General features: G+C 35.5%; 1 protein-coding gene across 1 annotated transcript; it reads right to left on the bottom strand.

Moving 5' to 3' along the window:
• Positions 1-284: 284 nt before the first annotated feature.
• Positions 285-7,390, bottom strand: LOC104075098 (slit homolog 2 protein; the record flags this gene model as incomplete). The annotated part of the gene is made up of 5 exons (XM_009575488.1): positions 285-417; positions 1,238-1,404; positions 2,542-2,685; positions 4,093-4,236; positions 7,316-7,390. Coding segments are annotated over 5 exons (663 nt in total), but the record flags the coding sequence as incomplete, so codon positions are not given.
• Between the last annotated feature and the right edge of the window lie 5,152 nt (positions 7,391-12,542).

Below are 12,542 nucleotides of genomic sequence, written 5' to 3'. Positions count from 1 at the left end.
GTTCAGTGTTGGGGATATAAATTCTGAGAGTGATTACAATTTTATATACATATATTTTTAAAGCTTTTCAGTAACAGTTCTTAGAGTGTTTTGGGAATTAGAGATTATTGCTAATCCAAACTTAACCTCAAATTTCTCAAGATACTGTGCAAGTCTTTATATCTATAAAGCGGTATATTAATAAATTTCAACTGATCTACTGAATCCAATTCCTCATTTCCTTCTCCCCTCATTCTTGAACCTGACATTGATTTTCATAAAAGGGAAAAATGTGTGCCACTTACAGTTCAGTTACATCTTTTGGGATGCCTTTGGGCAAAGCTTTTAGGCCTTTGTTGCTGCAGCGAACTACTGTGTCTAGACAAGTACATTCTGCAGGACAGCGGGACAATGGAGAGCAGCTATTGTCATCATTTCCTGGTTAATAAAAACAAACAGATGCTAAGCTTGCTATACAAATGTCACTTCAGTATTGGCAATAATATCCCACCTGGAATTCCCATAAGCAAACATGGTATTTCTACATTATGGTATCTCTTGGCAGGGAAAACTTTAAGTCATTTCTGTAAACCATCGCTCCTAGAATTTATATTTCAAGTGATGCTTTATGTAGTTTTACTAGCAAAAATGCTATTACATGGAAAAAAAGATCATTAAAGAAAGAACAAAACTTAAAATGAAAGATAATAAAGCAAAATGTATGTTGATTTTCAAAATTAACAAATTATTAAAAAGAAACAGATTCATTTTAAAGAAAAGTTACAGCCTTGAAAATTGAAAACTAATAATGCAGCAAATGGAAGCATGTATGAGAGAGATGCAAGATAGCAGCCATCGGTTTTTTGAGCATTGAGGGGAATTCTGACATTCAGGAAGTCACAAACTAAGCAAAATGGCATGTTATTTGATCAAGAAACCTGAAAGAGTGCTTGATTCAAGCATCAACATTTGAAAATATTCTCATCTGAACTACAACATTTGATCAATTTATTTAATTTCTATATTATCTCTAAATTATGATTTACAGTTCTGAACATAGGCAAGAAAGCATATATACAATAGCCGTGTGCTTGCTGATCGTCCAAAAATGGGTGGAAGATTTTTAAACTGACGTAGAAACTGAGCATGATGCGCAGATGAAATTATTTAAAGCATAACAGTTTGGGATCTGTGGGAACCATGCAGCTATACGTATGAAAGCTGAAATTATAAAAAGTTCAAATATTAATTTTCTTACCATCATCACATGTAAAATCCTGAATTGCCACATCCTGGATGGGAATCTCTTTGAGGAAGTAGGGTTTCTGGCAACGAGGGTTGCCCGTCACAATGCGTTTCTTCCTTAGCCAGTCTCCAAGCCACGCGAGATGGCAGTTGCAGTTGAAGGGATTGGCCAAGAGGTTTCTGAGAATCACAGGAAAGTTTACTTCGGATGACACTGATTTTTCATCCTCAGTATTATATTTCTATTTTCAAAAAGCTAAGCTTAAATACCATTCTTCAAACAATACTATGTACAAACTATAGGTGAAAGCTGTAATTTAGGCTCTGTGTGGTGAATCTTGATATAACTCGTTTAGAAATAATTTAAAACTGTCAAAGAGCTGACTTCTTGTCAAGCCACTCTGTACTGATAATGCAATAATTTCATATAGAGATGAAGGCTGATTACTTTACATTATTAGCTTTAACCTGACAACAGCTATTCCATTAATTTGTCATCTCAAGATTTCCATCTTTTATTTGCTCCAGAGAATAAGTTTCCTATCTGAAGTGACAGCTAAGTTGATTACATGCCAGTTATAAAAATGAATTTACATCTAGAAGTCTCAGTACTTTTGGCATCTCCTTACTTCAGCACAAACCTATTGACAATTCCATTATTTATAAACATGCCATCCTTAATATGCACAAATTAGTCACTTGGTGTGAAGTGTCACTTTTTATGTAAAAAGGGGATTAAGTACTTTCCTGAATGATGCTACCTACAAAAAGCATTTCTTCAGTAAACTGAGTGGCAGCTTCGTTCACCGTTTTCCCTTCCCTTAAATTACATCATATTTAAATAAGGGATGCTTCTTTTTATAGAAAATGAGACTGAAGCTTCATTATAAAACATGTATGAATTAAGATTCTCAGTAGGCAGAGGAAATTTAAGATAATTGGACGGCACAGTGCAGAAAGACAGACAACATGGTGATTCAACCAGCTGCAATCGTGCGAAGCCTACCCAAAATGTGGGTTTCTACCCTGGCTCAGATCGGTGGGCTTCTGTGAGGTGGGTGACCAGGACATTTTTCCGGCCTTCTCAGGCATTTCTGGAAACCAGTCTAACACTGCATCAAAGGGCACCATGAAAACAAACTCTTCATGCGTCCAAGATGGTCCAGAAAACAAACTTTCTTAAAAATCCCTCTATGAACTCTTTTTTCCCTTAACTTCACCTCACGCGGTGAAATTATACAGTAAACCATTAACAGAAATGTCCCCAAAGCGTTAGAGGTTTAAACTTGGGTAAGGTAAAACACGAACGTGACTTACAATGTAGAGAGCGAATGCAGGGTATCAAAGGAGCCGGGTGCCACGGTGGTGATCTGGTTGTCATACAGTGAGAGCAGGCGGACTGAGCTCAGGCCCGTGAAGCTGTCGTTTCCCACACAACTCACGCGGTTGCTCCTCAGCATCCTGAGAAAGGAAGGATCAGCATTTCTTAGCTTAGCCCGAGCAGGGGCCGGAGCTGAAGTGGTGTCCTGAGCAGGGGCTGAGAGGTATGACTCCGGAAGGACTGCTGCCGGTGGAGGAACCACACGTGCAGTGACTGAAGGGACTGAGTGCAGTGTGCATGGAGGGGACTGGAAAACAGAAAGGTGGGTGGATAGGTTTTGCAGAGGCAAGGGGCGTTTCCTCTAAGCATGTGTGGGTTTTTTTTCTTTCAATACCAGAATCAGAAATTATGAGTTTGTTAACGGACAATAAATTAAATTGATTGAAATTCCCCAAATCAGAGATACACAGCAGTCCCCTCTTCATGTTTCCAAGCCTAACGACTCCAGAACTGCTATTTGCATGGAGCAGAAGGTTGTACCGGCTGACCACCTCCTGAGGCCCCTTCAACCCAAATGTTCTTAGGATAAATTCTAGAAACCACTTCTACTACATTCTCAAGCGCTTAAGTTAAATGAAATCAGGCTACCCTGACTCCTCCTCAGCATGACTCTAAGATTTAGTAAAAATTTCAGAACACTAAGCCTATTCTAAAATCTTTTCTATTTCTGTAAATCATACGAGCTTTGAAGTTCACTGTTTTCCTACCTGTCCATCAATAAATGAATATTTTTCCCCCACATTCTTGTCTAAAAATAGCTGCTTCTAACAGTTTTAGCAGCTTTAAATTTATTAAAAATACCTAATGTCTATGGACAGCTGAAGCCCCAAAGACCATTCAATCTTGGCTGTGCTCTGCTGATCAGAAGGACAGGCTCTCTGAAGAAGGCCAAGAAGCTGTGGATTGTATAAACATCTTTTTTTGAGTGGAAAGAGCTAAACTGCCTTCGTGGAAAGAATGAAATGAGTTCAAGCTATAGTGCTTTTACTCCTCCCTTCACTGTTGAAATGACATTAAAATTACTTAGGAGAGAATCATTTCCCACTTTACAATATCCACCAGAATGATTTTTTCCTCTAGCAAAATTCCCAGTAATGGTTGAGCTGAACTGAATCAGACTCCATTATGTAAAATGTGTAATTCCCGTGCAAAATTCTGTTACTTTGAAGCAGATGATTATTCCCATTTCCGTTTCTGCAGTTGGATGTTTACCCATTCTCAACTGCTTCATCATTTTAAAGAACTCGTAATTTCTGTAGTCGAGTAACCACAATGAAGAATTTCAGCTACACTATATCCATAATTAATAATTAATGAATTCATATAATGTATGATAGCTTTTTGTAAAATAGGAACAAAAACTAAGATATGCTTGAATAATCCATAGCTAATCCTCCAAAATCAAAGTTTTTAGGACAGATAGAATATAACTTTAAAAAATACCTGGCAGAAAGGAAGAATAAAAACACCCAAATAATTACACTTACAGTGTTTTGAGACTTTCTAGTCCTTTGAACATTTTGTGTCGAATACTTTCCAAGCGGTTGCTAGTGAGCAACAGTTCATTCACACCAGAGGCTCCATCAAATGCTCCTTCTTCGATATCTGTAATCTTGTTATTGCTCAGGTTTCTATTACACATTAACAGAAACAGAGAAAAACATGTTTTCTTTTTTAAATACCCTAAATTAACTGTTAAATGCTGCAGACTGCATAGATTTCAAGACACTGAGTTATTGTGTAAAAGCAACAAATACATTGTTCAACTTTGAACCAATAAAAGCAAAATTCAATGCCCTGCTAACTAAAGAAGTAGAGATTTTTAAAGCAATCTGTGGAAGATGTTTTTAAATAAAGGCAATTACACAGCCCATGCTTCTGCCACACAAGAACATCTTTTCCTAATTTTGAATGTTGTCAGTGACTGTATATTTTTTTCATGTCTCCAGTCCTTGTAGCGTTATTAGATGAATTAATAACAAAATGATACTGTATGAGTACCAGCACAACTAACCACTCTGATTTCTTTATTTCATCTCGGTAGACACAAATATAAGAAAACAGTATAAACAGCAACATATGTAAATGGAATGTGTGAATGTAAACAATAAATGAAATATTAATCATTTATGACATTAGTTAAAAAGGAGGTTTTATAAGCACGATAGTTCATTTATCTGCAATTTGCATGCAAAGCAGATCAAAATGTGGGAAAATGACCTAAAATAATGCCAAAATATTTAGTGTTGAAATATGGAAATTACAACCCAAATGGGTAGTATCTGTACTATATATACAAAAGCATACATACTCAACAACACACATTTTCTTAAAGATTTTTCATGTTATTCTTGCCTCCTTTTGTTTGTTTCATGTAACTATTTATACATATTACAGAAGTACATATCTACACACTAGACAGCGTTATAATACACTAGTGATTTTTAAAAAGCTCTTAAAAATGCTCTGACACAATGTAAAATGAAGTGAAGCTAAAACCTTTTTATTTGATGGAATTAATGGTGTTGGGGAGAAAATGAAACATTATTTGATGCAACTTCTAGAACAGCAAATGGTTCAAATCAAGAAGATACTACTTGTTAGAACAAAAATTCATACACTTGCCAGAATGAACTGGTGCCATTATATATGACATAGAAAACAAGGAGTTGTGGCTTAATCTTTAGTGCTGACTACTCATCTCTAGCCTAGCCGTAATTTAACGTACACCTTGCCTGTGATGAAGGATACAATCATCGCTTTCATTTAGTTTCACAGTGGAGCTGTTCAGTCTCCTGTAAGGTGCTGCACAAGATTGGAAGCAATAAACTCATTATTTCTCATCTCAGCTGGCTTATTCATGTCAAGCCCTTAGTTTCCTAAAATCTTATTTGCTCCTGGTGTAACGTGAATACTACTTCACCCACTTCATGGGGGTATTTTAAGGATTAATGTTGCATAGCTAATCAATGATGCAGTACATACACGTGCTTTATTACTGATGAACCATCAAATCAATTAAACATTTAGGCCCCCATTTTTCAATGTCGTCTGTGCAAAAAGACCTTTGTGCCTATTTGAACCTCCAGAAGAAATACGAGGTCTGCAAAAATACAGAATTCACTCGTATTGGTGTTTCTGTAACATCACTACCTCACTGCTTTCCAGTCATGCTTAACCAGTCACCATTATTCTCTAAATTGAAGAATGTTGTAACAACTGATAACTATATTAGGAAGTTATTAAGCAGTATTATTAAAAATGTTAACTTTTCATTAACATTTTCTCAATTTTGTTCCTCCTCAATTATCCAGACTTCAAAACCCTTGGGAGTTCCAGCAGACAGCTACACTAAGACTGATTAATATTCTTCCTTTTCTTTCTTTTGTCTTGAACACCTCCTCAACTGAAAAACAGTAAACTAGCTTTAGATGACATGAAATGTTTACTAAGCTACCTTTATAGCCTGAAAATATGTAATTACTGACAGTATATTCCCTTTTCCCCATTTTTCTTAAATATGAAGAACTGATATATGTGTGTGCTTGTGTATGTATGCCATGTCAAGTATTTTATTTACTTTAAAGGCACTCTGTAGCTGTAAAAAGTGCTAATCTGAGATTCTTGAGGAATGAAGAAAACTGTGTATCTACTGTATAGCACCAGAACACTGCTGTGCCAGACATTCCTACATTCTTTTTTTAAGGATCTCGGCCCAATCTGAGGTGGCAACGTGTACTCAAATGGATAGGTCAAAAGCAAAGTTGTTTTTTGTTTTGTTTTGGGTTTTTGTTTTTGTTTTTTTAACCTTTGTCTGCTAACTAAAAAAATCAGTAATAAGTATTTAACTAATTGTGATCATGACAGCTGCCAGCAAGGATCTGAATAAGGCTAACAATAGTTTAAATAATTATTGCTGCCCTTGAGATTTTGGTCACTAGTAATCTAGACTGGCCTTTTACAAATGGTAGTAACTTGGTGACTACATTCAAAAAGCAGTGCATCATTTTCATTAATCTGATCTATATTTACTTGCATTTTTCTTCACTTACTATTTATGTTTGGAACTAATCCTGAAAAGATTGAGCACAGAGTCACTAGGTCTAACTAAATGATCTATCCTCAAATATGTCTTTTACATAAGTGAAATAAAAGCTTTTCATAGATTTATTTTTAGTAACAACTGCAACTGGTAAGATTATAAACTCCTCTTAGAACATGAACTGTGAACATGGACTTACACGGATGAGCTATCAAACCATTTTTTTCTCAGTCATTTAATTTTGATATTCCCCTCATCTAATGACAGTTTAATGAAGCACAGAATCAAAGGCATGTCTTGAATGTGCTGAAAGAGGCAAAATTGCCTGGTTAGGGAGTAGTACAGGAAGTTACAAAAGATTACTGGAACCTTTTTTGAGCAGTTTATACTGTGAGCTCCCTGCTGTGGCTGCATAACGGACCAGCTGTCTGGACACTGCAGTGAAGGTGCCTGAGCTATACACCATGAGAAGTTGTTACTGGCAGTGCCTAGTCCCATAAAGAAGAGCTGCCAACTCTGGTCTACCTCAGTGATTAATTTAAACCCACTCTTGATTTTTGATTAGAATATACTGAATCTTTTATAGATAAGAACTAAGAAAGGTGGAGAAACACAGCAAGGAGCTAATGTGCTATCTGAATAGACAAGGTCACTGAAGTTGCACTTACATTTTACGCAGCTGAGGAAGTTTCTTAAAGATTCCAGTAGCTTCCAGGACTGAAAATTCGTTGTTATTTAGTCGCCTACAAGAAATGACATCAATTTCAGAAAAAAATATTCAGGCATTGGTACAGAATGTTCCACACTAAGTAAGCTTTTCAGACTGGTTTAATTGAATAGCTGGTATTCAACTGGTAGCTGAAGAACAATTCTGTATATACTGACATTTCTAATTCTGGTAATTCCTGTGAATGAACATTCTCATTAGTTAAACTTAGGCATACATAAGACATAGAGAATCAAAACCAGATCACAAAATATCATACAGCTAAAAGAAGATGTTTTTAATTTTTCTTTTAAGGGAAGAAAAACCAAAATGTAACTAAGGAATGATTCCATGGCAACTTATAAATAAAAATCTTCAAGAAGTACATATAAACCACTGAAGATTAGTTTACTGTTCTTTAAAGGATATCAGGTGGGGTCTGCCAGACATCTGGAGGTGCTCACAGAACACTATTTACAAGAATGAAATAATTACTTTATGCTCAATGCTTCTTTTGAATAGGGACTGAAACACACTGCATAGGTCTTCCCAAGAATTTAAAAACACTTCTCTGACCATGGTTTATCTTCAGACCACTATACCTAACACACATAAATTGCGTAAGGAAGCACTAAATGCTGCTCTGTAACACTACAAGAAAGTATACAACGAGCAACAAATACTAGCTGGATACTGATCTTTCCTGCCCAGGTATCAAGGTTGTTCCAGCATAGCAGCTGCTAGGTTAGGGGACCATCTATATTTTAAAAAATATTTGCACTGACCCAGTATTCCCTATTTCCTCTCTTGAAAAGAAAACGGAAATTATGAGTCTTAGATTCTTTATATGTTTTAATGGAGTTATCATATTAAGGAAGGGAGTCTGTTCAGCTTTCATTTAGAGATTTAAATAGGAAGGAAAAGAGATGACTGACAAGATCACTGTGAAATGAAATTCAGCCTAATTCTAAACGCAGAATGCTTTTCAGAATTGCCTTATTGCAAGACAAGATTAAAAAAACCCTAGAAAATAAAAGAAAGCTGCTCATTCATCCTTCCTTCCTGCCCATTCTCAGTGATAGCCAGAAGGGAAATTAAGGTTGTAAATCTAAAGGTATGGCTGTACGATAGTTTCAGCATAGAACCAAACTAAGAGAAGACAGGAAAAGATTTTTGGATATACACGGAACATTTGTATACCACACTGAAGTACAAGGAACATGAATTTCAAAAGATGCTACCACCTCTGAAAATCAGCTGGATGACTTAATGTGATTTTTAGTGCGACCACATCAAATGAATTTTTTCACAGTGTCAGTTAACAAACTTACATCATCATTGTAAACAGCCTTTTTTTCCCTGTCCATCAACAATGGAAGCACCAAGTGTTCTATAAATGCTGACATTTTCAAATACTTTTCAGGTCCTATATCTTCTAGTAGAATGACTTGTTTGTGAAAACATTTGTTGATTCTAATAATTCTTCCTTGCTGTGCTCTACTGCAAACATTTCTAACCCCATTGAAAAAGACAAACAATTTGATCCTTTCTGCTTTGCAACAACCTTTTACATATTAAAGATAATTTACTTTGTCTCTCCCTCAAGTTTCCTTCACACAAATGCATTCAATCTTTTTAGTTTTTCCTTGGAAGTCATCTTTTCTAGATGATTCTTGTTCTCCTTGAAATTTTTTCCAAGTGATCTATATCCATCCTGAAGAGTGAAGTCCTTGACGCAGTATTCCAGCTGATATTTTGTACAGTAAAATGATTATTTTATATAACTTACATACTACACTCCTGTACATACATCCCAAAATGAAATTTGTAGCAGTGCCCAATGGCACTCCTTCATCTTTAATATGTATGATAACACCACCATAGCCTTTTCTCTTGAATTACTTGCTGGTTATTCCTCAACCTTGTATTTGTGATGCTAATTAGTCCTACCTAGTGTCATACGTAGAATTTGATTTTTTTTAAATTTAAACTAGTCTTAGTCTACTATCAATATTACAGAACAATTTTAAGAATTTTTCATGTGTTTTGAAGATTTTCAGCGTTTGAGACGTTTCTCCATACTTCTCTATGATGGAAAAGAAGCATGGGTTGAATCACTGTATTGTGTTTGGTTAAAACTGTAGCACAAATCGTATCTTCTCTCTAACTTTGTGTATACGGTGATATCACAAATCATGCATCATCACTGAGAGTAGATCCACAAATAAAGGGACATCAAGAGTTACAAATTATGGGTTTGTAGTCAGAGGAATGACCACATGGATCACATGGCATTTCTATGGCTGGAGATTGCTGGCTTTAGGTCTGGAATTGTTAAATACTTGCACAAAAGTTTTCATTCTATTATGGTAAATAATACTACACACAGAGGAATCAAAATTATTAGAGATGACTGCAAAATTAACAGATGTAGTGGTATCTTCCTTCTGGATCTTAATATAATTATTTTTTGAGCCCAGTGCTCTTTGCTGGTAAATACAATAATGAGAGTTGTTACCTGTCAATCACTGGATCATGAAAAGGATCTTAAAAATACCTTTATCTGGTTTATTCAAAGAAAAGTACTGAAATGTCATTCTCAAAACAAAAAAGTAAACAAAGAAGCATTTGATGGTGACATCTAAATATTCTGTCTCTCTGTTTTATTTGATGCTTTTTCCTGTTTTATTAACACAATGTGTAAGATATTTGCATGTTTTGGTGCAATAGCTGAACCTTCCTGGAAGGCTATGTACTGCAGTGATGTTCATGCTTTCGAAAACTACCTTGTAAGGATCTGGTATTGTATCAGCTATTGTAAAATCGTTACAAAAAATGAACATATAAGACTGAAATTGTTTTTATTTAGCGTTCCTCCTGGGGACTCTGGTTTGAATGATTTATCAAATGCTTCCTGAATTTTCCTATATATTAGAATTATACCTGAAAAATATTTTATTTCTGGGGTGCATTTACAGGCTTGTACTTTATCTCAAATACTTCAGTGGCAGATTAGACAGACCTTCCACTGTTTTTCTGGAAGACTGTGAGCAAGCAACAAAACAGAAACAATTAGAACAGCACTTGGCTCATTTATAATCTTTTTTACTTTTTACAATTAAGTATCTGTCTTGAACTGTATTATTATTTTCAGATTCTTTAAAAAATGACTCTGAAGAAATATTACTGATATTATTAGTGATATTATTACTGTTGCAATCTACACAATCAATACTCTTTTCCTCACTTTTGATCTTCGTTTCCAAGCTGAGTCTCAGCTCCAAACAACACCCTGCAGAAAATAATCTAGCCTTCCTCATCACTGTCATAGAAGCATCAATGTCATTTGACTCTAAAAAGTATCTTTATCTCAGATTTGGTGGGTAAAAGAAAAGAAAGGCTAACTAGCTGCTCTTCTCGTATATGCCAGTAAATGTTGTGAACTGGAAATCACAGAGTGGCCTTAGAACTAGACTGGGAAGTCCCAAGAGGAGCAACAAAGGCAGTGCATCAAAGACCAGGAATAACAGGAGGAAACAAGAGAAAGAGCTGTAACTTTTGCATCGGTGAGACAAATACCAGAAGAGTGTATTTAGCTAGAGCAATTGGATTTTTAGAGGAAGTAAAAAAATGCAGAAATAATTCCTCTATCCCCTTTGGAATACTTGCAAGGCTGTTGAAATTTTTATTACATCAAAAGACTTGAAGAACAATCTGTACAGCTTGTCAAGAAGAAGGTTGAATAGTGACTTTGTTACAGTTTAAGACCATCTTACTTGGATAAAGTGCTGGATAGAAAAGGGCTCTTTAACGACAAAAAATATAAAAGAAGCAGTGATGGAAACTGAAGAGAGGTGGATTCTATCTGGAAGTAAAAGTTCCCATTTTAAAAGATTTTAACAGAAGTGAAGGGAAATGGTTAACTTCTGTAACACTCTCAGGGAAATGGTGGATTTTTAATCCACTGATACCTTCAAGCAAGACTGGATGTTTTCTGAAAGAAGTGCTGTAACCAAACATGAATTATGCTTTAGTGCAACACAATTTTTTTATTGACTGAAATTTGAGAGTTTAGGATACACAGCAGATGAAGCTTGATGATTTAATTGTTTCTTCTGAATTTAATATGTATGACTCATAATTATAGAAAGAAAACACTTGTCAGTTTATCTTCCACATGTAAATAAATGAATGTGAAAAACAACAATTAAAATACTAAGTTAAGATTATTATTTCTTCAGAGCAGAGAAAATTAAACATGAATCCTACTAAGAATCAAGACAATGCATGCTTGTGACTTCAACACCTCCATTTCTCACCTCCTGGTTCAGTAACTATGATTTTTACAACCATTACAACCATCTCCTCCTACACTTTAACCTGTTACCCATTCCATCAGCTTTTATTCTTCAATTCAAGTAATTTTATCTCAAAATATTATAGCATAACATTATATACATTTGACGAGTATTTTCTGTCTTCTTGTGGACCTTCCTCCATACTAAAATCTTCTTTATTTTTCCCTCCTTTTTGGTTCTTCACAATCTATATTGTATCCCTAGCAAATCCTATATGAAAAAAAAAAAAAAAAACCAACATGTATTTCTCCACTGAAATCTATCTCCCTTTACCCAAGACTGTGTATCAGTTTTTTCTTCTCTAGCACTACTTTATGAACAGTAAATCAACAGTGTGAACATGGCCAAAAGCTGAGCTTTGCTTTTCCCACATATGCCACTTTTTCAATTGAATTTGCCATCGTTCTGGGCACAACTAGAATTACCACTCAGATTTGTAATTAGAACATCACTAAGTCCAACTCCTTCTCCCAGTTCAGACAGACAAAAATCTCCATCTCTATTCACACAATATTTCAGTTTCAAATTCCTTTTCCTGTCCAGATATTCAAAATCCTTAACTATGGTCTCATTATTTCATACCTTCACTGCTGTACTGTTGCTTTGATGCCAGCTGCAGACTGATTATCTTTCAAGAGCTGTGCCATGCTGTTGCTCATCGCACCCCTGTGGGTCACAACTTGATCATAGTACTCCTGTCTCCACATCTCTGCTCCCACTTCACTACATCAAATCAAAGTCCCTCTCTTTTGCCCCTCAACATTCTTCCTTGTTCTTTACACTGAATCTCCTAGGAAAAGCAGCTATTTCATAGAATCATAGAATCATTAA

Source organism: Fulmarus glacialis, unplaced genomic scaffold, assembly GCF_000690835.1.
Source record: "Fulmarus glacialis isolate BGI_N327 unplaced genomic scaffold, ASM69083v1 Scaffold48113, whole genome shotgun sequence".
NCBI classification, from domain to species: Eukaryota; Metazoa; Chordata; class Aves; order Procellariiformes; family Procellariidae; genus Fulmarus; species Fulmarus glacialis.
The sequence above is the reverse complement of the archived record's forward strand: the minus strand, read 5'-3'. Positions and strand labels throughout refer to the sequence as shown.